The sequence below is a fragment of the Agelaius phoeniceus genome, chromosome 16 (assembly GCF_051311805.1).
Source record: "Agelaius phoeniceus isolate bAgePho1 chromosome 16, bAgePho1.hap1, whole genome shotgun sequence".
In the NCBI taxonomy this organism is placed as follows: Eukaryota; Metazoa; Chordata; class Aves; order Passeriformes; family Icteridae; genus Agelaius; species Agelaius phoeniceus.
The window spans coordinates 3,252,181-3,279,993 of record NC_135280.1 but is presented as its reverse complement, the minus strand read 5'-3'; the positions used below and the strand labels follow the sequence as shown (position 1 = coordinate 3,279,993).

Here is a 27,813-nt window from a genome sequence, read left to right as displayed (position 1 = left end):
GTGTCAGTGTGTGGCAGAGCACTGAAGGACCGACACTATTTCCTGCTCCAGGTAATGAAATCGTTCAGGCCCTGCGGCTGGCTGACACGAGGGGTGGGCTGCAGCATTTGTTCATACTGTAAAATTACTCAAAGAATAAAAAGCATTTTATTTGCACTCCTTCCTTTTTATTTATTAAACTGAATTATGGCCAGAAGAAACCCCAGCTTCCAGTGCTGCAGCACACACCAACACTAAGCACCCTCCTCGGACTTTCTCCTGTCCTTCTCCACCTGCAAAGCAGCAGTAATTAGGGAAAAAAACCCAAACAAACAGGAAAGCAAGGATTCATCAACATTAGTGAATCTTTCTCCAGCTTTCATTAAGGGGAGATTATAATTTTTCTGCAATCTGAGGTTTTGGAAAAGTATCAGGACAAATAATGAGACAAGAGGGGAAAAAGATTAACGTGAATTATTGAAACAAAGTATTCTCCCTGCAGAGGAGGACTTTCATCTGGGCAATCCTTATAGAGCTGCTAAATCAGTTGCATTTCGATACTTTGTCCTCTCTTTTCCTCTGATTCCCACAAATATTTTAACAAACAAAACAGTAGCTACCAAGAGTTTAAAGTTGTGAGTTTATTGCATATGTAACAAAAATGAACATGACCTCCTGGGTCCAGCCTACTATACAATCACTGTTTATTCCAGCTGGTTCCATAACCACATTAAATAGAACTAGTATTTCCTTAAATACTTTGATTTAGACATAAAATGAAACATTAGTGTACAACTTCCACAAAATAAATCTGCAATAAAAACAGTGTGAAGAATAACAAGGATAGCAGCAATACTTAAACATGACATTACAAAATAATAAATTAAAAAAATACATTATAAAGTGGTTGAGGAACAACAACAACAACGACAACAACAAAAAAAAAAAGAACAGATTAAAACCAGATCCATACTGTGTTTCTGGGAATTTGCTGTGCCACACAGCCCTGAACCTGGGCACTGGCTCCAGAGGGCCTGGTGGCTGGATCAGTAATTTACAAAACCTGCTGGATTTTACAACCACCTCCACCTGAACTGAGGACAAACTGCTGAGCTGATGGCACCGCCTGGAGCTTGGAGCAGCCTTTTCGGAGCAGGGTCCTGTCTAACATAATGCCCAAGAGAACACTCACACCCATCCATCCAACAGCCTGCTTTCTTCCTGCTGGAGCACACGAGCAGAGTGGTGGTTTCCTACATCCCTGAGCGTAGAGGAGAGGCTGGGGAGCAGTCCCAGGGCAGGGCTGCTGCAGCAGAGGGGTTTGTGTGGCACAGCAGTGACGCCCACGCTGTGCCTCGTCTTCCCTTCGGGTCACACCCAAGAGTTTCGGCGCTGGAACGTGGAATGGCAACACCAACACGGGACTCCATGGTTTTCTTTGGGCAAGTTTGAGAATAACAACCAAGTTCAAGTGCTGGCAGAGCGAGTGGGACTGGACACACAAATTCAGACAGCTGAGGTTATCCCAGACCTCTGAGAGCCACTGGCTCAAGCCAAGCTAACTCCTGTTGGCATTTTGTCCTTCCCTGGCCTTGGAGGTGGGCACAGGAAGAACAAACAGCCCATGGCTCCAAAGCCAATCTGCCTCACTTCTTGCTGTTCCTCCATCCACCCAACCAGCTTTAAGGCCTGCCTCAAATGCATGTACAGAACAAGACAAAAAATGTCTCTGTCGTCACTGAAGTGGCACAAAATTGCAAAGACAACACGACGGGAGAGGTGGTGAAGCTGTTGAAAACAGAACTGAAATAATTTAAAAGACAGTGCCCTACTCTCATTACTGTCAGCACGGAGGAGGTACCTTGACAAGGGCTTTAAAATACAGCAAAAAACAGACAGACTTCTCCAAACAACAATCCTTGCCTATTCTTATTTTGTGCATTCAATAAAACACTGACCTAGCAAAGACATTAGGAACTATCTTATGTCAACTGGGTCGTTGACATAAAGCTACTTGACCTAAAGATCTCCAAATCAGGGGCCTTTCCCTTCACCTCACTTGGTTTGTACTGAGCCAGTTGTGCTGCAGGTGTGACGGGATTTTTATTAGGGGTGGGCTTTAGTATCTGGGGTTTTGGGGTTTTTTTACACTTCTTTCAGTGAAAAATCCACATGAGACTGCATGCAAAGCTTTTGGGCAATAATCCATTTTGCATTTTTCCTATCTGACTGGTTTATTGCACATTCAAACGTACTGAAAGGATTAAATACACTCTATGAACAGGTTTCACTTCAAAGCAATTTGGAAAATCCAGGGTTGTGGGGACTCTGCTACTCAGCCTGGGACTCTAGGGATGCTGTCTGCCAACTGCTGCACATCCCAACAACCAGAACTGCAGAAACTGGTCTCCAAGTGCCAAAAGATCCCTACAGAACAGGGGCTGAACATGCCTCTCCTGTACAGTCCTGCAGGGATGAGCATCTTTAGCTACCCTGTGCAAACCTCACAATATGGTACAATTTTACACCTCCAATGCGACTCCCGACAACAAATCACAAGAATTATGGTCAATGGCAAAAAGAAAACCACAAACAAACAAAACAGAGAAAGATGCCAGGTTTTGACAAGTGTCTACTTTCTGTCCTATCACAGTTTAAAGCTATTACCAAATGCAATTAAATAAAAAAAAAACAAAATAGAAGTATTCCAGTAGACATCTCCTAAGGACAGTCTCTTACCCACAGCTGAATTTCAATGCACTATTCCATTAATGTAACATCTGTTAAGTGGTTCAGTCACGAATCTCTCTAGAAATCAGGCTTGCCAAAGAAAAAAAAATCCTATACAAGCAAGCCTGCTTAAGTTTAGACATGTTTGATAGATAACTGGGTCTCTCTGAAGCCATGTTATTTGTTAAAATATTGTCTCATCTTGGTGTGCCAACTGGAAAAATGTTAGTGATTCAGTGTCATAGGTTACAATGTAAGATGTAACCAAAAGTATGTATTCCATCACAATCTGTTAAAACCAACTGGGGCAGTGCTCTTTGTCTCTTCCATGACACATCCCTGCTAACTCCCTCTGGGGGAATTATCTTCTGTTAATGGGCCATGGAGCCTCAAAGCATGACTGACAAAATCACATCATCCCATGCTGAGATGCTCCACCCAGGGGAGGAACCAAGCATTCCTACCTGGATATAATCTGAGATTTGGAACACCACAGCAGCCCCTACCTAATGCATTCCCAGAGGACAAGAGCTACACAACCACCACTGGAGACCTTCAGAGGAAGACCAGACCCTTCTACAGGATCACTGCTTCAACAGAACCACATCTATCACTTCATCAGGACTGCAGCCACCACTAACTGGGGCTGCCATCACCACCCTGACCAACAGGGTGTCAGCTCCTAGCCTGACTCTGTCCCTTTAAGCCAGTGTTTCTGTATTATTGCCTTGTTATATATACTAGTAATGAGCCATTATTCCTATTTCTCATATCTTTGCCTGAAAACCCCTTAATTTCAAAATGATAATAATTTGGAGGGAAGGGGTTTACATTTTCCATTACAAGGGAGGCTCCTGCCTTCCTTAGCAGACACCTGTGTTTCAAATCAAGACGTTCAGGTATTGGATTTGCTTTTGTTTCCCCTGTGTTAGAGAACAAACCTTTTAATATTAGTTTCAGATATTGGAAAAATAGCCTTATGGCTCTCTGGAGAAATTTTCATCCCTATGTAACTGAAGTCATAAATTGTTCCAATAGCTTTCTGTAACATTTAGAATGTATTCACTCTATAGTTCCCCTTTCACCTCAATCTCCAAATAAACCTTTCCCAAGGCCAAAAAATTTGAAGCAGGAGTTTGTTCTGTTAACTTGACTTTTAGTGATTTCCATGTGAGTCTTAGAATTAAAAGTCACACAAACACATCTTGGGTAAAACAGTGGCACAGAAATCACAGCTTTGGGATTGAATGGATCTTTATCCTCTGTCTCCTCCTCACAAGGCTTCTCTGCAAGGTACTTATATCTGAACAAACGATGGAAAGTAATTCTGCTGGAGGAAAGAATTGTTTTCACGTGCAAAACAATTAGACTCAGCCAGGACAACCAAAAAGAAATCACACAATACCGTTTAAGCTGTCCCAGATTCCTTCACTTTTCTTAAGGTGAGCCACAGCTTCCATTGGGAGCTTCCTGCTAAGGCAGAACTTGGATTTCTTTACCTTTCAGTTAAATGTTCATATGGAGGTATTTTCTGCTAGAAGTTTACTTTTTAAACAGATGTTTAAAATGTGCAATGCAAATTCTGGTGCCAGTCAGACACTCTGCACCTGCTGGATTCTACAAAGGCTCAACCTTGATTTAAGACAGACTAACCAGGTGCACCTACCAGTTTTAAGTCCTCAGCAAATTAAGCTCATTCTCAAATACACTTTGATTCTCCTATTAAAAAAGCCCCACAGGTCGCTGACCCTATCACAATATGTGTTACAAATCTAGCAGAATATCCTGTGTAACCAAAGCCAAATGCTGAATTTGGCTGCATTTCAGGGGGGATAGAAGAAGAGGGAAGGGGTTATTGTAACAAAGGGGAGAAAATAGAGTTGGGAACCACCAAGAAAAGCCCCGACCCTCCCCCCCAAATCCACCAGCGACCTAAGGGAAACAGCCTCATCTCTAAGTTGTCAGAGTTCAGATGTTTCAGACAGCTTAGCAGGAAGTTCACAGCAAGCTTCTTCTAGCTTTTGATTTGGTGGTCCATGAGCTAGCATCTGTTTCCTTTGGTTGCTTTTTCATTCCACAGCAAACCCACACGTCTCTTCCACAGCTGTCAACAGCTTCTCATAAAGCTTCTCGTATGACTCATAAGGCGGAATGTCGATCCGGTTAAAGCTGCAGGGAAAGTAACAAAACACTGATGGATCTGAAGTGCTTATTGGGGGAGAAATGTGAAGAGGCTACACATAGATAGAAATTGTAAAAACTCTCAGCTGTCTCAGTGACCAAAGGAGACAAGATGAAAAACAACTATTCCTACAGCAGGAATGCAGAGCTTAATAGGGCAGCGCTTGGGATGAGGAGGAGGAAGAGGAAGATGCAGGAGACTTGTAAAGAAAAAGCAACACATCAGGCAAGCCCTCTCCCTGCCCTGCCTGCAGACAGTCTGCTGCTGCTGACACCATTTCCTGCCTCTGATGGAGTGAGATTTCCGTGCAAGGGCTCAGGCTATGCCTACACTGCAGCAACAGCATGAGCTTGCAACATTCAACATCTGACAACACTTCTTTGTAATAAAGAAATAAAGAAATAAACTTACAAACATCTCACTACCCAGAATTATCACCACTGGAATAAATGAAAACCACAGATAGTATAGAAGACAACCTTTAAGAAAGGCAAATTATTTTGCTGGCTGCAGAGTGGAGATATATCCAAGCTAACAGAGCACTCTTGGAGTCATCCGTGTGCATCACATGCCTAACCCCTGCCCAGGACAGAGATGACTCCTTTAAATCAAGACAAAGGGAGAGGAAGCAGAGTGTTTCCATCTTACCAAGTGTGAGCTTTTGGAAGGTTGTCTGTGTTTGCATCTATTAAATGGATGGTAAACAGTCTGGGTCCTGCAGCGCCTGTAGAACCTTAGACAGACATTCTAGTTAATGCACTTCAACAAAGCCTCATTCACACACACATTTTGCTGAGTATAAAATGGCAAGAGAGGAAATTACAGCTCCAGCTGCAAGCCTAAGTATGTCCTAGGCTAAATCTGTAGAGATATTTGCAGCTGATGAAGGGATGGCAGAAGAGATAGGGCTGTTTGTGACAATCATTTCACTGACTGGTATTTTGGAAAACTGCTAAATTTGATATTAATGAAGCTGCACCATCAAAAATGAAAATACTTAAGTGCATGAAGGTTTTCCTTGTAAAACAGAACTAGTATTTTAATTTTGAACATCAATTTACTGCCAGCCAACAAATGGAATGTGATCAGGAGATCAGAACAGCCAAGGACACTGCCACATTTTTGATAAAAACCTGCAATTTTCAGAAATTTGCTTTAAAGCCTAAAGCAGGTTTGTTGCTGAACACTGAGGGGAATACAATTCTCACATGAAAAAGTTCTTTAGTCAGCCATATATCCCTGTGCACATTTGCATGGAATGATTTGAACCTCAGAGCACAGAGCTGCAGGAGACTGACGAGCCAAAACTGACAGCAGTCAAAGCACTGCACAGTAACAGATCCACCAGCTTCCATCACTATCAGCAACAGCCAAAGTGTTCAGCAGCAGCTGAGCTGCTGACAAATGTAAAACAGCTCTCAAGCTCTGAAGTTTGCAAGTGCTTGACTTATCCAGTCATATGCTGATATTTTACAAGGGGCCTGTAAGTACCACACCACTTTTATCCCTTTCTCCAACCACAGATTAACTCAGCCTCCACATCAGTCACCTTGTAAAGCCTTGAAACCTTGAAGTGGGACACGCGTCGAGCCCGTCACGAACTGCAGCAGCCTTGCCCTTCTTTCCTCATCAAACGTTTCCACTGCTTGCCAGAACCACTTGACAATGTTGCTGTCAGCCATGCAGTGCTTTAGGCGTGTGTTGGACTTCCAGTCATTCAGGTCTATCTTATCCAGGCCTCCTATGATCAGCTGTTAAAAGATTAGGAAGCGCTTTAAAGTCCAGAGTAATTTCAGGTTTGCAGTTATAAAACACATCCAACCACGTCACCAAGCCTGGCCTTGTTTAGGTGCTTCACCCACCTTTTTGGTGCAAGGTAACCTTTCAAACCAGTACAGAACTGGCAGCAAGTCTCTCCAGTTTGACTGCAGGGAAACTGACCCCAAGCAGTGCTTTATCAACATTAGAACTTCCACAAGCATCTACGAGTCAGGAGCCCATGCAAAATTTGTTTTAGTGAATCTGTGCTCCCTGGAAGATACAGCCTGTCCTTATGAGGGCACAGCACTGATTTGGAATAAGGCTGTGGCACAGCACCATGGTCCTGCTGCAGGACTGTCCTAGAGGTGCCAATGGAATCCTGCTCAGCTTATGGGAACATCTGAGTTGCTTTGTTGTTCCACAACAAACAAGTGAAACTTTTCATCTGTTTTTTGACACCATTTGTGAGAATATCTGACACAGACCAGACATATCACTTCAATCTCTTTTCCACATGACACCAGGTTGCAAAAAGGAAGTTGCTGCTGGCCATGATTTAACCACCTCCTCTGGCAACAACAAATAAACAGCACAGAGCAAACTTCACCCCTCAAAACAAAACGTGTGTTGTATTTTAAATTTCCCATAATATTCCACAGTAAGGATCCCATTGCTGAGAGCTGCCCTTTAGCAGCTGCCTTGTTGTGCCACCAAGACAGCACCCACTTACACCTGCTCACATCATTAGGGGAGTTGAGACTGTTCTGACATGGGGAGTATTGAAATATTTAATGGATTTTTAATCTACCTTTTTAAGCAAATGGAATGCAAGAACTTTGTGGGATTAACCAAAATGCATGACTGACTAGCACAAAATGCTTTCTAAACCACAAATGATGAATATTCCACAGGTTGTCTTATTTTTTCTAGGAAGCAAAACCAGAGGAAAAATTGCTGTAACAGGAACTATTTTAAGAAGTAGCTTTCTGCATCTCAGGATTTGATAAGAAGACAAATTAATTTCTTTTCTATATGCTCAACTCTTCTACTGCTGCAAACCAATTCCTGTGTGCAAACAGAAACAGCCATGCATGAAAAGTTACTGGACAAAACAGGTTCTGGGGTAAATAACATGTCTGGTCTTGCCAACAATTCCTCAAACTTGCAGAGTTTCCTCCTTCTCAGACCACCTGCCTTGAGCATTAGTCCTTGGATAGAAACCATGGTGTATTTATCTTTCCCTGTTTGAGTAGCCCTCTCAATAATATCAACCCAAAGAATGTCTAGAATAAACCTAAGAGGGTTTGGTTAAACAAATACTCAGCTTTCTGGTATATAGAATGGAATAAGTTTTGTGGTTTGTTTGTTTTATGTTTGTTTTTTAAATCAGTGCTTGACTGTGGATCAAACAAATTACAGAACAATAATCCATGGGGATAAAACATACCTCAAGTTCTTTCTGGTCAAAAGGCTTAAGGAGATGTTGAGGAATAAGTTCATTAAAACCTTTCTGCAGAGCCAGGAACTGTGCCTCTATTCCTCTCATGAACCGCCAGTTCACATACAACCTGTGGGGGAGGAAGGAAGAAGCCAAGGGTGATGAGCTGGACAGCACTGGGATTTTCACAGCACACTTGCAAAATGCTCATTTTACAGAAGACCTTGTTTTTACACACATTTTGTATTATGAAAGAAGTGCTTATCCATTCCTTTTTCCATCAACAAATAATTATTGCACCATCAGCAGAAAAACCAAAATACCATTCAGAACTGCATCTTCCCAGGTCTTCCAGTGAAAACACTCGTGCCATTTATGACTCAGGAGTTCCCACCCAAAATACTTCCCTAGTTTCACTACATACAAAAATTCTGTTTACTACCCTCTTCCCACTCCATTTGCAGGACATATTTCTGTTGGCAATACCTGACATATTCCTTCTTGTTCTCTTCTGTCACTGGAATATTCCTGCCATTTGGTTTGAGTTCATGCTGTAAAATCCTCCCGAAGGCGTTGTGCTCCACACAGAACGTGTGGTCCAGGACTGGTGTGATATCGTTCTCTCTGCCAATGCACAGAGGGTAAACTCAGCATTTCTGGCATTTTGCTAACTCTCAGTGGTGATGCTGACAGTTATTTGAGCACCTAGGGAGTCCTCAGGCTAAATCCCAGTTATCACCTGCATTTCACACACCACAGGAATATTGCCACCATCACCAATTTCTGTATGGTTTAGTGCATGTTGAAGAGCCTGACCAGATATGGGATTTTCATCTAATTCTAACAGAACTCAGGATACTGGATAAAACCCTATATACAGAAATACACACACACATCTATAGATATACACCCAGCAAGAATCTGATCTGCTGTCACATATCTGAAGCACAGAAGAGATCATACATAGAGAATTTCATCATCAGTAACTTCTTTAAATATAAAATTCAAAACAGCTTTTAGGAAAAGAAATTAAGATAATGCAAAGCAGTTCCAAAGATTCCCAAAGCTACACTGAATGCTGGATCTTGTCCTGTAAGCATACAGAAGCCCAAATTACTTCTATTTATTTTAATTTTAATCAGAGTTGGCTTTCTTTTGAAGAAGGCTGTACTTTCCCTCAGACCTCTGTCCTGAATTTGGATTTTGATAGTGATATTCTACCATACTCATGCCACCTTTAATGATTTAGCATCTACTTTATTGCAAGGAGAGTTTGCAATGAGAACTTTCCCTCAAGTACCTCTGATATATTAAGAACAGTTTAATGACTTTGTACAGACAGCCACCATAAAAAGATTTTTGCAAACTCTTTGTCTAAAGCACCTCACTATTGCCAACAAACTCTACCCCATTTTCTGTACAGTGAGACATTGCTAAATTCAGTACTTACAAGATCCAGACTAAACTTTTGTGTAATTCTGGGTCAACAGATTCCAGGTCGGAGAGCTGGATGGGCTTCCCCAGCAGCTGCTTGTAAAAGGGAACTGTGAACCCCCCGTTGATATAGTGTCCATGGAACACAGCCAAACCCATTATCCGACCAACAAAATGGAAATAAGACAAATGGTCCTGCAGGGAGAGAGGAGAGTCAGCCTTGGGAAGACACTGACATCTTGTGGCACCTCGGTGGTTTGTTCTGTGTGAGTTACCTGCAGCTCTCTGGCAAGAGCAGCCACCACTTTTCCTCACAACATAACCAAAACCAAAGCATTTAATGATTAAAAACCTTGAACGAGTCTCTCTGTGCATTACCTGATTAATAAATTGGATTCAAGTCTCTAGACCTCTCAAAGGGAAAAACTTGGAAAAAGAAAATCCCTGTGAAACCTCCAGCATCCAAGAAGATGAAGATTCCAAACAAATTAGTTTATTCTTTATTTAGCCATCCAAATGTACCTAGTCTTGAGGAAGCAGTGTGCTTGTTTCCTTCATTTCTTTCATGTTCCTTTGAAAGTAACTTTTGAAAGCTGGGGTGTAAGACCTATGGTTAACATTCTTCCAATCCACCTCCCTCATCTTCCAGTGCAAATGTCAGGAAATGTCATGTCAGGAAGAATTCCCTCTACTAATACAGAACTGCTGCTCCTTTTAGGGTCTGCATCAATACAAATCCTCCAGTAAGAGAAAAAGCAAGCACAGGAGAGTAGTGAGAAAGGGCAAGCAAGGGATACATCCCTAAAAGTCATGGGGTGGCACTGCTGGGAATGCAATGCTGCGTGCACAACCAGCTGTGCTCACAGTGAAAATTAATTTCATCTGTTTTGTCTTCTCAGAGTCACTGTGCAAACCAATCAGTACTGAGGAGTCTCACAGAAACCAGGTATTTATCAAAGGCTGTCATGCTTTTAATTTCTGAACAAAACCCCTCTGCTTCTTACTGTATAAATATAAGACATTAACACCTTCTTATTTCAATTTACCCTGCAGTTTAGACACTTCTTGTGAAAGAACAGCTGTTATAAACTGCAGAGGACATCTCCTAAAGTAGGAATATTGCTGAGAAATTCATACTTACAGGATTGATAGAGGAGTCTGGATTGATTTGCAGCATGTAAATATTATCTGTGGAGTACTGGAAGAGTCCATAGTAGGGATTCAACATTTCATGGCACAGTAAATACAACCACTCTCTGACAAGAAAAAAAACCAACAAATTTAGAAAAGTGCAACTTGCACTTAAGTTTTAGACAACACAATTATTGTGATTGATCAGTCATGGAATGCTTATTTCAAAATCAGGTTCTCTTTTGGTGCCCTCCATTTGTAGACCAAAAGGGTGTGATTAAAACCCCACAACGTCCAACCCCACTCAGGGCAGACTTGGTTTAGTTTAGAAGCATTGAAGGGATTAACATCAATTAAAGAAGCTACAGCAAGCTGTTAGACAATGCCATCAACTAATTGAGTCTGAACAGGCCACACTTCCAAAAAAATCCTGCCTTTGCACAGAGTTCAGCTATTTGGAGCCCATGAGATCTGCTTCTCTGCAACCTGTACAGTATAAGGAAATATTTAAAAAATCTGTTTATTAGAATCAGCTCAATTGCTGAGGATCTTTAGAAAAGCTGTTTTTCTGTCAGCTTGGTGACTGCTTTCAGCAGAGGCCAGAAGGGACAGAGACCAAGTGCATTAAAAGGAGGGGTTGGGTAAATTCTCTCACCTCACTAACACACAAGGACAGGAGCAGAACTAAAGCTATTTTTGACCTCCCAAGCCACCATGACAAATACTCCTTTGTTGTTAAATTTGGACACCCTTCCCAGGTCCAAAATATTCAGAGAACTATCAATTGTAATGCTTAGAAGTGGAGCTGTACTGATCTGGAAGAGTCTGTTGCAACTAATGGGCAATTATGAAAGGCATCAGGGTAACAGGATGTCAACAGTGGAGACACCCAAGGTTGCCTCGGGTAAGGCAGCTCAGAATGTTCCAGCTTCTTTCCTTTGTCCAGGGATTGATCACTGAAAGACACCTAAGTGGGCAGCTTTTGTGGATTTGAGAAATTTCTCTGTGAATTTACACAACTCTGAGCCACCAGGTGAGCGTTTTTTCAGTGATGCTAAATCAGCTCCTGAATTTCAGATCTGAGGTGATCTGCAGGGAGTTATTGTCATTTTTAAGAGGGAGGCAAGTCCTCGCTGAAATTTTAGCTTTTGTTTAGGATTAGTTCATCTCCACTCCTGCTCCAACAGATCAGAGAGCTCTCCTGAATGCAGTTGAGACATAACAAAAAGGAACCCTCCTGCAATCCATTTGTGGGAAATCAGAGAGGTGTGTTCAACAAAACCATTCCTGTGATCTGGATCTGACTTCAGGGTCTATACACTCCCTGAGAGACCTCACAATTTGAGCTGATCAGTGGGACAACTGTTAAATCACAAGCTTCCACTTTCCAACCTACCATATAGAGTGAAGCTACAGCCACTGTCTATAAACTACACCACAAATAATTAATATATGACATTAACAGGTAACTTGAAAGAGGATGGTAGCAACCATAGCACACTTAAAGGGCAACTTTACAGTTCAGAGGTGTCAGAGAACCCCCAAAATCTCACCTTGCTACTCCTCCATAGTCCAGGCCCTCCTCTCCTCGGAATTTCACCATAAGCCTCTTTTTCAAGTCCTTTGGCCTCATCTTCATTATCTGACGATAGGATTCCTGTATGTGCATTTGTACAATTAGCTATTTTATTTCCTATAATTAAGTCTATTAAGATTTCTCTAATACCATAATTAAGATCTCTGCATTTCTGTAATACACAGATTGTTACTGAACTACAGAAAACATGACTCTGAGTGCTAACCTGAGGCAAATTTCAATGACAACTGTGTAATGTGGTGGGTGCTTGTGAAGCAAAGTTGCTATAATCAGTGATCAGTTTTACTTAACTCTTCAGTGACAAAAGCTGCCGTTAACAGTAAAAAAAATCAATCAAATACCTCAAATATTTCCTCTCTGGATACTTCAATGCGACAGTGACCAGCCTGAGGTTGCTGAAGAGAGAGCTCATGTCTAAGAACTTTCAACTTTTGTACCAAGTCTCTTTCATATCTCTGTGCAGGCAACTCCTCACCCTCTTCCAGTGACCCCTCATTTGGAGCTGGTAGAGGCTGCTGGCTGGGCTCTTTTAGCTGGCATTGATGGCTTGGAGAAAAAAAGGACAATATTTAGTCTGGGCACACAACAATAAGGAATATGTAAAACAATGGTGGAAGAAAAGATTAAGCTTCTCTAAGAGAAACATGGAGTGAAATGTGTATTCAGCTGGATCCTTCTGTACCATCTTTACATTAAATTCAGGGATGTAAGGAACACAGACACTTAAAGAGTTTCAGCATTTTTGAGCTGTTTTTATATGGCAAAGCACTGTGGAAGGCTCTGAAGCATGATCACTGATTGCTGACTGAGCAGTAATTAAAGTTTGTGTGTATTTCTCCCACATAGAGAGAACTTTCAGGAGTGCAGCATGGAAAGAGATCTCTAATGGAACTAACAACAGCTTTATAAAGGGAACTGTTTAACAACTGCAAGTGATTTTATTCCAGCTTCAAGCAGAATGAGGCTGGGGATCCTGACACAGTAAAAATACTGCATCTATGGTTTTTAAGAGAGAAAGAAACACTTGTCCCACATAGTTGCAGCTTCATACACTCAACTGTCCTTATCCATCAATGCTTTATTTGGATTGTAGAGCAATTATTTTTTAGATGCAGAGATTCCCTGGCTGGCTTCAAGCAAGGCAAAAGTCTGGCCCTGGGCACAAGCAGCACTGCCAGGCTGCTTCAAGGGTCAGTTCCACAACAGTTCAGCTGCCTTTCCATGATGCAGAACTTGAGCTTACCAAATCCTGCTAAACCCCAACTGGCTGTGCACAGCACCCATTGACCAGACTCCAGCTGGTTTTATATTCCCATTGTCTGGAGCTCAAGGAAGCATGAAGTTAGTCCAGATCAAGAACAGACAGCACAGAACTAGAACTGCTCATCCAGACAGACATGAGCTGCTGGGAAACCCTTCTGAATAGTCTCAGCAAAAAATTTAGATAAAAACAGCACTGAGAACCAGTGCTTGGACCCTGACTACAGCACTGGCTACATCTGTTCCTCAGTTATCATTCAGGGTTTCAGCCCCTCATGACTCCTAGACCTGACAGGAATTATTTATCAGGCAAAGCTCTTACTTCATGATGTGATGTAGTCGTGGATCTGTGAATTGTGTGGTTCTGTTGTTATGATCTACAAAATATATTCTTCCTGAAACTGTACTTCTGACTTCCCAGCCTGGAGGCAAGGGTCCCAGTTCATCACAATTCACACTGTTAAGGTCTCTAAAGTGAAAAACAAACAAGATGTTAATGCACATTTGAAGTGAAGCAACCAAATACCAAGATCACTTAAAAAATTCAAATCACCTCTTTAATTAGGTTAAGGTTAGAATCCTGACTATTTAACTGAAAAACCACTGAGAGTAAGTGTTTTAACACATTCACTCACCTCCTTCATCCTGGATAAATTTCAGGTATCACTCTAAGTGCTGCTAAAGGCAGTCACTCACTTCCAGGCAGTGTCTGAATTCAATACATGAAATGTATTTATATCTAAAAAGATTGAAAATACCTAAGGCTCCAGCCAACTAACTGAGGAAAACACCAAGAGTGGCAAGAAAAGGAAGGAAGGAAACATGAAGATTATTTTTAGGCAGAAAACCTATTGTTAAGTAAAGTATTCTTTAGACAGCTGGCAGGGATCCAGGGTTGAAGACACCACTCTGTGCAATTCCTCACCTAAATCTACCCATGCAATATTTGTATAAATGAGTTAATTGAGAGGCTTTAGAAAGGTAGGAATGCTTTGCACACTGAAGGTGCCTTAGTGTCACAGCGAGTATAAGCCAAGGGGACACAGAGGCAGACAGACAAACCCTTGTTAGGCTCCTTAAAGGAGATTATGGCTGGGACCATTAGCTGAGATCAGCTGTGCACCTCCAAGTCCTGCAGAGATCTGGTTACAGCAAGTTTTAACCTACAGCTCTGCCCCATGCCAGGGTTAGGTTCTTGCACCACAAGCTGGTAGCACAAAAGTCACCTTTCACTAGAATAGGTGTGACCTGTGCCTCACAAGACACTGCTGTGGCCACTTCCACTGCTGCTCCTGAAACCCTGGCTCAAGGACTGGGGGAGAGGAGCAGCAGCACCTTCCATGAGGGTGACCAGCACCACAGGAACAAGAGACAAAGCTCTGGGCACACAAGCCTGACATGACTGACACAAATGACTGTCATTTCTTCTTCCACCAATACCAGCTAATCTAAAATCAGCTATTTTCTCTCTCTCTCAGCTTAGCTTTTCATTTCCTTCCATACACACTGAGCTTTTATCACCACTTTTGCCTGCACTACTTTGTATCATTTTTCTAATATCCTGTACCACATTCCTCTATTATCCAGGCAGTGCAGCAGCTGAGAGTTACAAACTTCACTCTTGAATCTGGTGTGCAGGTGGCCCATGAAACAGCCCAGATTCAGAGCTACTCAGGAAGAGCACCAGACTTCACTCACAAAGACCTGGATTAACTGCAGGTTAAGGTTTAAAGAGGCTTTGCTAAATTAATCATGTGAAGGATTCAAATTTTCTAGCTGCAAATTACTGGCCTAAAGAATAAAAACCTCAAACCATTTCAAGTTTAAAGATAACAAGTAATCTCTCCTTCAGTTGTACACAAGTGAGTACTAATAAAACAAAAATTACAAGCTGAATATTCAAGAAACAATTATTTTAAAAAAGAAGTTAGTATTTTCTCCAATTTGCAGTCCAAACTGTTTTCACACAGAAAAAAATTGTAGGTAAGATTCAGAAATTTGCAGCTTCACCAAAAACAGCCACATCAACATTTTAGGAAGAATTTGTCAAATGAGAATTCCTGAAGGGCTACACATTTTTTTTGCTTTTTGTTTTACATGATTCTCAAGTAAATAATTCTTTCTCTCAAAAAGAGTAATCCTTAATGTTTGGTGAAAAGGTAACTAGAAACATCCCAAACAATTCCTCTGCTGGGAGCTCTCCCTTTAAATTCAGACAGGCCATTTAATAGATTTTTTGCTCTTATAAATCCAGCATCCTGCCACACAAATACACACCAAACTGCCCTGATTTTTAACTATAAATCCATACCTTGGTATCCTTGGGTCATGCCACGTGCTCACTCCAGTCTGTGTGTGCAAAAAATAAACCTGTCCCTGTACCGTTGTTCTCTGCTCTGTAAAAATGGAAGGAAGATTATTCTAAATTACAATTCTTAAAAAAAATAATTAAACAGCTTAAAGACATTAGAATATTTTCCTCCTAAGAGAAAGTACTGGAGCCGTCACACTGATCTCTTGCAGCATGGACTGTTTTGTCCCTGACAAATTTACTCTGACTACACATTTGAACAATCTTCTGAAACTCACAGATCCATGCACCAGCATGTTTTAGTTTGTATTTTTAGTGTTAGATTTTGAGATAATTCAAACCCCCAAACTAGATTTCTCTACTCCTAGATTTGGTATGCTCTTTTCTGAGGTTTAAATTCTCCTTAATCCCATCCTCACTAATCTTCTGTACTATTGGTTTCTTTGTTGCTTTTATATATTTTCCTGATCTTTTCTCAAATGTGGGCTCAAACCTACACAACATGCCAAGGGGGAAGGAAAAAATAGCATTACTGCTCTAGTTTAAAGAGCTCTTTCCATTCGTTCTCCCTAGATACACAGCCAAGATTAGCAGTGAATTTTCTGTAACAGCATCATACCACAACCTCATGTTTAATTTACCATCAACCCCTCAGTGTATCCTGGCGTAGCCAACTGCTAATTAGCCAATCTCAAACTCCCATCTGCACTTAGTTCCTTTTCCAAAAGGCAGAATGAGATGCACGTGGACGCTGCTTGTTCCAACAGGCAAAACCCCTCGATGCATCGAAAGGGAAGAAAATTTTTGTACCTTTTTGGATAAAGGTGTTGGGGAAGATGAAACAAGAAAGCCTTATAAATATGATTGTCTGGCAAAAGATTTTGGGAATATAGAAACTATAAGTGAGATTGAAATGAAAGCAAGCTTTGAGATACTTTAGTTACTGAACAACGGGAAAACAATGGTGTGGCCAGAATGAAGGTGATCCCCTTTTGATGGAACAACACCCTCTGCTTGCAGACAGCTCCAAGGGGCAGAGCAGACCCTGCCAGCTTGGCAGAAGGGGCCCAAAGAGGAATTTTTAGGGTTTAAAAGGTAACACAGTATGGCAATGTAATGATTCTTATAGGCTGTATGTAAATGCTATAGGACTTGTATCTTGTACTAGATTGGTGAGTGAGAATTAGAACATTCAACACAGAAGAAGATTTATTGTATTGGAATGGGAACCTCTCTCTCTTACCCTTTTATGCTCTTACTTTTTTTACTCCTTTACGCTCTTACTCTCTTACCCTCTCATCCTCTCTACTCCTCTTTTTTCTTGGGCCTGCTCTGAGCTGTGGCTGCAGCTCCCAGCAGGTCCCTGCACCCAGGCCCTTTGCAATAAACCCCAAGTTCCAGACCTGGCTGCAGAGATTCCTCGTCTCCATCCATCCCGACTGCCCTACCCCCGATGCTCCTCCAGGAAGGAAACCCTTGTGTGGGGCACTCACCGTAGCCCTCAGGCAGCTCGGGTGACTGGTGGCCGTGGGGCCTGTTCTGAGGTGTCTGGACGTGAGCTCTGAGCTCAGGGGTGCGGAGGCGCTGGGCCTGCAGCCTCTGCTCCTGGCTGGGGGACTCGAGGAAGCGGCAGCCGCCCCCTCCGGCCGCTCCCGTCGTGTCCGTGTACGGCGCCGGCTCCTCCATGAAGCAGCTCAGCGGCCTCCCCGGCCCCGAGTCTTCATAAACCGTTCTGAAAATGGGGAAACTTCAGGAGTTTCCATCACAACAGAAGTGAATGCAGAAATAACTGTTTCTCTCTCCCCACAACTACAAGTGCTGCAGCTTTTAACCCAAGAGGTGCCATTTTCTTAATGCTTTTTTGCCTCAATTTCTCTGCACTGGTAACAAAATAAAATCAAGCCTTACCGAGTTTAGCCTAATAACCTTACTGCCTGATACACATTGCCAGAAAATGTAATAGTTACACTGATACTTAAGTTTCTAATGTTAGTTACAGTCTTTCCACACACAGACCATTTTTCTAATTAAGTGTAAAGAAAACAATCCTTACCCTTCATTCTCCAAAAGCCCTCTGCAGTCTACTACAGAACCTCCTGTGCCTATTCTGTCCCGTGTTTGTAAACTCACTGAAAGAAGAAAACACAAACTTAGGTCAATAAAAGAAAAACTGCATTCTTAAAAACAGCAAAAAGCAAAAAAATCCACATTTATACAGGGAAAAATATTAAGGAAAGCTCTATCCTATGCACAGGAACACATCATGTACCAAAATTCTCTCCATTCTCTTAAAAAAAGCATTACTAATTTTAAAAAATGCTTTTTTAAAGCATTACCGATTTTTTAAAAAGCAGAAGAAAAACCAGAGGGACATCCCCTCAAAACTTGAGTTTATTTCTGTAAATATCAAACATGTCAAGTTCTACATCTGGGTTTCATGAGGATCTAGAAAGGGAAACTGGAAAAAAACTGCTCACCACTAGATGTCATCTTAGGGTGAGAATTTGGAGTTTGCCAAATATATTTATATAGCAGCTGAAAAGCTGGGGTTGGTTGGGGGCAGTAAAACGTGGGGTAAATTTGCTGTAAAATGAACACGGCCTTGTTGAAATTTGGAAATGGCTTGCATGAGTCAAAGGTATCAAACCAAGCAACTTGTAAAATGTCTTTTAACTCCTCCAGATCCTTTTTTAACTCTGAAGATTCCCTCTGCCTGTCACCTTGCCCAAATGCATCATCTCCCAGTGACATTCACCCTTCCAGAGATGCAGCAGAAGCCTTCCCAGATGCATTCCCTGTTTTTAATGCTGTTTCCCATCATCAACTGAGAGGAAACAAACTCCTGCATAGGAGTGTAATGAAAATTTTCAGGTTATGTAATTTAATCCCAGTAACATAAGAAAAAGCAGCACAGAACAGGCACAGAAGCAGTGCCTAGAGGAGTTTTTCCCTATGGATATTTACCAAACAAATGGAATTTAGCTGGGATCATTCTTACCCACTATTTGGCCTCGGACAGCATCGGTGTCTGTGGGGTTGAGTTTGCATAGATCCAAACGCTGGTCTGCAAAGGAGAAGTGGAAAAATCAACCCTGGGAAGGGCTGGGTGGGAACATTCACTACTCAGTACAAGGTATGGAGGGTTCTTGGTCACACCAGGGAGGAATTGCTCTTACATCCAGTATCTTTTAGCCTGCTGATGGCATTGGAGAGGAGTCGGACACACCCCAGGAAGCCAGCTCCCTGTTTCTTATGGATTTTTTTATGGTTCCATACACTGATGGTTATGGAATCTGTTTTCCCAACATATCTAGAAAGATACATATTAAAAGAGTAATTTTAGAAATAATAACCTCTTTTTACTCCACAGAACTGCTGCTGTAATTGGTACAAATTCTGACACATTTTAGTACATCGGTCATGCCTCTTTATTAGAAGTACACAAGTGTTTATGCCCAAAATGCTGTTATTAATGAATTACTGCATAGTGATTTCACACAGCATAGGAAATTGATATTGCTGCAGCATGAATTTAACTACAGCCAGCCTCATTAAAAGCTAAACAACAAGTCGATTAACATACAAAACTGCAGAATTTATGGTTCTAATAATTTGAAGAAAATAAATCATTCCAACAAGGACAATTTTCTGTAAAAACCGGATGGCACTGCTCCAGGAGAGCTCACTAAGCCTTTGTGCTGTGTACCTGCCACACAAATATCTCCAAATTCAAACACCTAAAAGCAAAGTACCACTCCTTTATCAATAAGGATTTTCTTCTTGGAAAAAAATCAGTCCCTGGGAGGGCAGAGGTCGATGGGATATTGGAAAGAAATTCTTCCCTGTGAGGGTGCTGAGGCCCTGGCACAGGCTGTCCAGAGCAGCTGTGGCTGCTCCATCCCTGGAAGAGCCCAAGGCCGGGCTGGGAACAACCTGATCTGGTGGAAGGTGTCCCTGCCCATGGCAGGGGTGGAACTGGATGATCTTTAGGGTCCCTTCCAAGCAAATTGTTCTGAGATTCTATGAAATGTGACTCCTGTTGCTTACACAAAATGAAGCTGCAGTGCCAACCCTGCACTATTTATTCCCTAGACAAACCTCTGGGGGACTGTTTAGTTATGACCTTAGAACCAACTCACAGATCATAATGCTGGTTCCACTTGGGGTCCAACGTGTTCTTCACAGTGTCAGTGGAATGGCACTGACCTGACCCATCCACAACTATTTTAGCAAATGGGTCAGGAAGTCCTGTGGAAAGGAAAAGTTGCTGTTAGACACAGTCCTTGTTTTGCTGCTTCCAAGACAATGCCACTAGAAGCTCCCCCCTCAAGAAAGGACAGTTGCCATTATCCTGAAAGAATTTTAGCAAATCCTGTGTTTGAGGATGCTCCTGGTACCCCCAGCACAGAGCTGTGAGCAGCAGCCTGCCTGTGGTTCCATCAGTCAGACTTCCAGCTGGAATTTGTGAGCCCTGAGTGTTACCAACCCTGAAGTGCACACAACCTACAGCCCAGAGTAACTGTACTCCTGTAGTAAAGCTGTGCATATGACACACACAGATGAGCCTCCACAGTAATGCACCATCTCCAAATAAATCTGATTAATCCAGAGCAGAAAGTCACACAATTAGGACATACTTACTGAAGAAATCTTTCTTTGCGAGATTCTTGGCACATAATACTGCAAAACAAAAAAGCAGATAAAGAAACCTTAAAACCATAAAAAAAAGCTTTCTGGAAATCAAATCAGCTAAAATAATACCTGATCATAATTCATAAAAAACCACCTAAATATTAAACGTGAGCATTGTTTTCTTTATCTGGGATTGGAATATTTACATATAAATTTGGCTTTATATTTGCTGCTTTAATTCTATTGTTACAACACACAGAAGATTTAATGAACATCCCTTTGCATTAAAACCTCATCATTTTCTTCACTGCATGTTTACACAAATACTAAATCAGATTTTTGTTGTTGTTTTAGAATCCATCCATTTTAGAACAAGGGCTAAACATTTTCTGAACAAAGAACAGTTCTGGGATTTCTGGCAGAGACCTCTTCACTAAGTGCCATCAAATGCAGTGCAACCTCCTGCTCCTTGCACACAGAGTGTGGGTACCTGGTGAAACAAAGCATGGCAGGGATTCTGCAACAGCAGAAGCAATCTGTAAATACACAAAGGTTTGGGGAGAAGTATGGCAGGGCCTTACTGAGGAGAAAAAGAAATATACTGGAAAAAAAAAAACAACTGCATCAAGATGTTTTCCTTTGAAAGGGCCACAAATGAGACATCATTTCCCTCTCTCCAATTCTGCTCACCAGCACAGCAGTTTAAGAAAAAATTACATCAGGAAACTCACATCAATCTCCATTTCTACCAGGTCTATTACCAGCTACAAGTCTAATTTTGCTTTTCCATAAGGACTGCTCAGTAGGATCTCAGCAATCCAAGTTGTTTAGTATCCATTAAACTCTTCTAACAGGCCAGGAAAAACAACTCCAGAGCCAAAAAGGAAAATATTAGAGCTCAACTTATCTCAAACTAAGATCCAAGAAAGGAAGGTAACTATAAAAGACCTAATTACTGCTGAGGGAGTCTCTTTCCCCAGTGGGAAAAAAGAAATCTTTCAGCATGAGAATGAAGGCTCAGAAGATAATCAATGGGCAATTCCCCAGGTATGGACCATTTCCCCTTCTCATCTCCATCTCCCCTTCTTCCTGAATTACCCTCAGTCTCACTGTAATTCTACACTGGGGAAAGGGAAGGTGCAAAGGAACAAATACTTTATTTATTTATTTTTATATACTTCTACTAGAATTGCACCTCTCAGCTCCAGAGAGACATTTCCTACGTAACACAGGCAGCAGAGAAAAAACTGCCTCACCTCACATGTCAAGCAAACAGACCAAAGAAATCCACTATTTAAACCAGAAGCTCATGGAAAAAAATACACAAATCCTCCTTCTTAGTAATAATTAAAGCAGCCACACCAGGAAAGTATTTTTAGAAGGGATTAAAAATTACTTATTTCTTACACTGGTAAACTATAATCAGAGAAGGCTTCTCTTGCATTTTTTTTTAAACAACTGACCAAAAAGAGAAGTGTGCCAGACTCTGGCAATTCAATCTGAAACAACACAGGGTTAGAGAATCACCATCCGCTGCCCGTGGAAGCACGACAGAGCAACCTTTAATTTCCTTTTCCTGTTGAGAGTGCTTCAGAGGAAAAACTACTCAAGAGAGACTAAGTACAAGTAAAATAAGAACTTTAGCATGCTAGTACCAGCCAGAAAGAATTCTGTGAGATTTCTAAAATCAACTCGACTTTGCCATCCCCAGTTTTAAGAATAATTCATTGAGCTGGAGAAGGATGACATCTGTAACTTTCTGCATATGGTTTGTCCATATAATTAGTACCTTTATTCCATATTTCAGGTGTGCTTTCAAAACAGCAGCATAAATTTCTAAAGCTATTATTGAAGAATTATATTTTTCATGTAACTCCTTTCCCTCTGCCCCAGCCTTTCAGTCTACAGTAGATGAGCACAGCTGCCAATTTTCCACTCACAGCCTGTGAAACCCTCAATTTTCGGTTGCAAAAATTATTACTCTTTCTTGTAAGAAAAATATTGGCACAAAAGCTAATAGCTGAAATAAACCTTTATGGAGCAATCTCCAGAATCAGGCTGCCCGAGATGGACCATTGGCTCTGTTCCACTATTTGCATGTTAAACCCACTAGAGCAAAAAATATTTGCAAGAGCTGTATCACTTAAAAGCCACAGATTTCTAAATTCCAGTAAAAAAACAGGTGGCAAAGGTCAGCAACGGGAGACTTGGATGTGAAACCATGCCAGCAGCAGAGCAGACAGCCCCTCCCTGCTGTGCAAAGCTGGGGCTGGGCCACATTTCCTCCTCAAACACATCATCTCCAACCTGATGGCTGCTACTTCAAGCTCCAAATTCATGGACTTGGGTAGCTTTACCTACAAAGGCTTAAAAAGTTATTAATTTTATCCCTAGTTCAGAGAGGGTTTAGGAGAATGAGACAAACCCTTAGCTCTTTGCCCAGGTCTTGCCCAAATCCCCTTTTTGCCCATTTTCCAAATTGTTTTTTCTTTTAGTTTTTCTTTCTGTTAAACAAGAAAAGTTCTGGGCTTGTCAGCAGGAGTGATCTCCCTGCATTTGTTGCAACACTACAAAAGGTACTAATTCTCCTGACTTGGGTATTTACATTCTGCCTCCTCAAAGTCAACCAACTTGTTTCAGCCTGACACAGGATTTGTTTATGTTCAGCTCAGGATTGTTGCACAGCTCTGAAAAACTTCTTTTCTTAATACAACAGATCCCAAACAACACCGAAACAATGTCTCTACATCTAGATTATAATATTTATAAAGGGATGGGAATGTTTTTTTAAGTACCTGACATTATTGAGATAATTTCAAAGGCCAAATTAGCCAGCTGGGTGAAGTGCTAGTGTGAAAGCATATTTGGCAGGAGGTGAAGAAAGGATGAGCCTTAGACAAAGTCAGTATTCACCCTGGGGATGTAACTTGAGTGAGCTGAGAGGTTCCTCTGCCAGGCCCTGGTTGTCCACCCTGCCTCCAAACAGAAATGAATCATCTGCTGTGGTTCAGGAGGTGCTGCAGGAGCAGGACTGGTGCAGTGAGGAGAGCACAGAGTGGCACCAGTGTCTGAACAACCCAGCTGAGAATTGCATCAGAAAGCTGCTAACTCACCCTGAGACACATCCTGCAGCAAGAGCAGCACTTTGCAGGGAGGCACAGAAAAACAGTCTGGGAGAGGAATAATTTCAAACATTCCCAAGTAAACAGCCTGACTCTGCATCAGCACCAGATTTATTCCCATACAGCCAGAATGTCTCAGTTTGGAAGGGACCCATAAGGACCACAGAGTCCAACTCCCAACACACCCCATCCCACTGCACACTGCTAAGATGTTACAAGGGTTTCCAGCTGCACAGTGTACAAAGGACACGGTTTCCTGGGGGGAAAAGTAAAGTAAATAAAGCAAGTGATGAAAATATTCCATAGGCCCAGCCTGTACCAATGCAAAACAGCAGGCAAATGTGCACCTGGGACTGCATTCATTCACACTTTGCAAGTTAAAGGTAGGAGCCTCCATGCTCAAATTAAGGACCTTTACATGTGGATATGATCTGAGCTAACCACGGCCTTCAACTCAGTATCCAAGTTAATTCTGGAGATAAGACAAGACAAACCAGCACTACGTCCACATCTTCCTTAGGAAAGGTGGGGAGAGGTCACAGTGAACCATGCTGGCAAATACCACCTTCAGCCATCTCTGGCCTTCCCCTGGAAATTCAGGTTAATTATTTATGCTTGTACAAACAGGCAGCCAGATTCCAGGATATATTCGTTTTACTTTGTGACAGAAGATAAACACAGGCCAGCAGGCTGATGGCATAGAAAGGACTTCACTCAATATTTCCTTCTGTACAGACCATCTTTAATCATAGAGATATGCAGCATAATCATTACAAGCACCACAGGCTGCTTGGTTTGTTCTAAGATAGAAGCAAAGAAGAACAATGAGGCTTTGGAACAGAAAGCAATAAAGATCTTCACATAAAATGAAACTAAAGTTACTGCACACAATTGGAAAATGATAAAGGTTGCAAAGCAGGTCAAATTTGAGACATCCAAGTAAGGGAAATATCTCTGCTAATGCTTCAAAGTCTGTGTAGGTTTTGACTTGTGAACTTGGTAGCCTGTGTTGGAGGTGCCCCAGCAGGACAGTCCCCTGTGTGTGCCAGCTCACAGCCTGGTTTCCACAGCAGAAATCCCATCCTGAAAAACAGTCTTGGGAAGGCTGCATGGCAAAAATAATGTACATGAAGTGGAAAAAAGCCTCCCCCAAAAAAGGAGAAAAAAGCAAACATCAGCTATTCACCACATGCTGCTCCAACACCCTAAAACTCATGGCCCCACAGTTAAAATCTTTGCTGAATCTCTTATGTGAAATCACATCTCATCCAAACAGTTCCATGGATTTTGTGGAAAATACTCTGAATACCACAAGCCACCCCTTCTGAAGAGCCCTGAGGAATGACTCTGCTTACAGATGTGCTCTCTGCACATAACCTTAAATGAGACTTCACTGCAGATAAGGTCTGCTTTTATTTCTGCTACCAGACAACCCGTGAAGGTTTCACATGTCTGGTTTTTTTAAGGATGACAATCATTTATATGTGGTGGGGTACAAAAAATGATTTTATGGGAAAGGAAAGATGGCTGAAGTGTGTAAAAATGCAGTTCTCTACAGCTAGCCACACCACTGAACTGAAATACACCACTTTACTCACAAATTGCACTTTAAATTGTCACCACAAAGGCCAAGGTTTCTATTCTAGTCATTTTTTTTGTTTGCTTTAGGAATACTTTTGGTCTTTCCCTTTGTCTGCTCGAGACTGAAATGCACAAATCCAGACTGCTTTAACTTCTCAGTAACCGAACCCAACCGGCGAGCACAAAGAGATAAACAAACCCACAGCCTTCCTTACATTTGCCAAATAAGCCAATTAGCTGTATGGAACTAATTTCATCCTGACATGCACCCTGAGTGGCCTTCACTAACGATCTCAGCATTGTGGTGCCAATGAGATTTGCAATCTGAGACACAAACCGACCAAAAAGCCCCGAGACCCCTCCGACTTCAGGCCCTGCATTCATGCCCTGACACTGGAAGGCTCTGCCTGAACTCATGCTAAACCAGACCTTGACTACCAGATTAAAGCAAGGCTTCATTATAAAACCCTCAATTCTCAAAGAGTCGCTAGAGTTGATACATGAACTCTTTTTGTGGCCCTTTTGTGTAGGCTGCAGTAAAAATCAAAGCCTCTTTTCAAGGCATGATCTCCTCGTGGGTTGGAACTTGGCTTCGTGTAGCCAGTTGCAAACACTAGACAACTTTGAAGAGATCTTCAAAAAACCACACACCCAGAAAAAGCCATTTTTATTAGTCCATTAACATGTCATTAAAGTATCTACTTAGTCAGGAATCAAAATTCCATCCTACCTAAGCAGAAACCAGTCACGAATGAGAGGCAGTTCTCCTACTGCAAAAAAAAACCAAGTTGACAAAACACAAGAGCTTCATCTCTGCTCCTAAGAATTACTCAAACTGAAAAATTCTCCAACAATAGGTCTTCACATACAACCAGCAAGGGCTGACTTAACCCTCAATAATATCAATCATTGAAAAACCCAGCACAGGGCTATTGGAAGAACAAGACTCATTAAATTCCCTTTTAACTGAGACTGTGTGCAGTACAAGACCAGTAAAGCAAGTTTAAAAATTAACTGACTGAGATGTAAAACTGCAGAAACACTGAAGAGTTATGGAATCAGCTGAAGAACTTCGCAGGGATAAGAAAGGGAGATCAATAGGAAGCTGAATTAATGTTGATGTACAGAATCTGAGAAAGGCACACAAATCAGAAGTGGGAATAAGCTTATCAATTATAACTCATACTAACTTTTCTCTCTCTTCTTCCCTCTTGCTCACCCCTAACAAATACCTGAGATAAAGGTTACCTCTCAGATTAAATCTTTCATTAAATCCCAGCTATTGCCTCAGTTTTCTTATGACTTTGCAGTGCCTCCCTCTAATCCAGGCCAAGAGACAGACACAACCCCCAAATATCCCTGAATGCAGGAGTCCTACAGACACACCCTCAGCTCTGAAAGCAGAACCTGCCCATAGGGCTTTGTCACCCATGTGCCACTCAAATTGTACTTCCATGGGTGCTTTTTCTTTTAAAGTTGATTTTTTAGGGCAAACCTTTCATAGACTGCTGTTTCAGCAGCTAATTGTTCTTCTTGGCCCTGCAGTGGTTACTCAGATGTGGGGAAAACAGCCAGAGATGCTGGGGCAAGAGTGAGACCCTAACTGGTGACACCTCCTCTGTCACCAAGATGTCCCTGAAGCTCTGTCTTCCCTCACATCCCTTCCACTTTCTCTTTGCTGACTGTCTCCAAACATGTCCAAAGCACAACCAGTTTCTGTGAGAACTGGAATTTAAGAGCTAAGTCAGTTATTACCATCACCACTTTACAGCCATTCCCAAGAACAGCCCTTTACACAGCTTTACCAGGAAATATGTTAACAGAACATAATGTAATTTATACCCACTGTATGGTTTCTAAAACTCACTCATCCACCCCCACCAATAATTCTGCCAGGACCACAGCCAAGTGGGACAATCATTTTGTAAGGAGAGATTTCCCAAATTCAGTCAAGATTCAACAAAGTCTCCTGGTTTCCTGAAAACAAAGGATTCACTCAGGCTTCAGCTACAGCATCAGCTTCTGTATACACTAGTAGGATACAGGAATATCTGTAAAAGCCTCAAAATTGCTGTTAAAACCACACATATGCTGTTCTCAGGGCAAATACAGCTTCTTAGCTGAGAGCTAAACAAAACAATTTCAATGGAAAAATATCCTGCTGGAAATACAAAATGGACTTTTCATTTACTCCACACTTCACTGTGCAAGTTACAGTTATTGGGATCAACACAGCTCTGGAATTCTTCCCTTATTCAATCTTTTGCATCTCTAACCACGTGCACTTTGCATTGAATAATTCATATTTCCAAGCAAGTGGTGTCTATCCAGACAGACTTATCTGCACGCCTTGCACATTCTTCTTGTGCTCACACTTTGGATCAGACACAACGTGAGCTGTGCAACATCATCACCAAAATGAAGCTAAAAACACACCAGGAAACTATGTGGCTCGATTCCCTTAAATTGCATTAAAGTTAAGGAATAAATCCATGCTGAAATCTCAATACTTTGCTGTTACAGTTACCCAAACACTGCAAAAGCATCTGGAAAAAAATTCCTAAAGCATGAAAAACATGTTCCTCCACCCACATGCACTCATAACTCAGATTCCAAACTGAATTTTACTAAGATGGCCAAAAAATATTTTGTACT

The 27,813-nt window shown here is 41.7% G+C and overlaps 1 protein-coding gene across 4 annotated transcripts in view; it reads right to left on the bottom strand.

The window, feature by feature from the left end:
• Positions 1-602: 602 nt before the first annotated feature.
• The window catches only part of SMURF1 (SMAD specific E3 ubiquitin protein ligase 1), a 45,890-nt gene continuing 18,679 nt past the window's right edge, over positions 603-27,813 (bottom strand). The window contains exons 2-18 of one of the 4 annotated variants that reach the window (XM_054643446.2): positions 20,465-20,503; positions 19,963-20,071; positions 19,000-19,133; positions 18,822-18,887; positions 17,877-17,952; positions 17,317-17,570; positions 15,824-15,908; positions 13,835-13,981; positions 12,594-12,798; positions 12,209-12,312; positions 10,666-10,780; positions 9,541-9,719; positions 8,577-8,714; positions 8,100-8,220; positions 6,441-6,642; positions 5,540-5,624; positions 603-4,878 (exon numbers count right to left, since the gene is read on the bottom strand). In XM_054643446.2, the coding sequence (XP_054499421.1) occupies positions 4,779-4,878; positions 5,540-5,624; positions 6,441-6,642; positions 8,100-8,220; positions 8,577-8,714; positions 9,541-9,719; positions 10,666-10,780; positions 12,209-12,312; positions 12,594-12,798; positions 13,835-13,981; positions 15,824-15,908; positions 17,317-17,570; positions 17,877-17,952; positions 18,822-18,887; positions 19,000-19,133; positions 19,963-20,071; positions 20,465-20,503 (2,159 nt within the window). In that variant the 3' untranslated portion in view covers positions 603-4,778. The remainder of the gene's footprint in view (positions 4,879-5,539; positions 5,625-6,440; positions 6,643-8,099; positions 8,221-8,576; positions 8,715-9,540; positions 9,720-10,665; positions 10,781-12,208; positions 12,313-12,593; positions 12,799-13,834; positions 13,982-15,823; positions 15,909-17,316; positions 17,571-17,876; positions 17,953-18,821; positions 18,888-18,999; positions 19,134-19,962; positions 20,072-20,464; positions 20,504-27,813) is intronic. The other 3 variants (XM_054643447.2, XM_054643448.2, XM_054643449.2) reach the window with 3 other exon arrangements.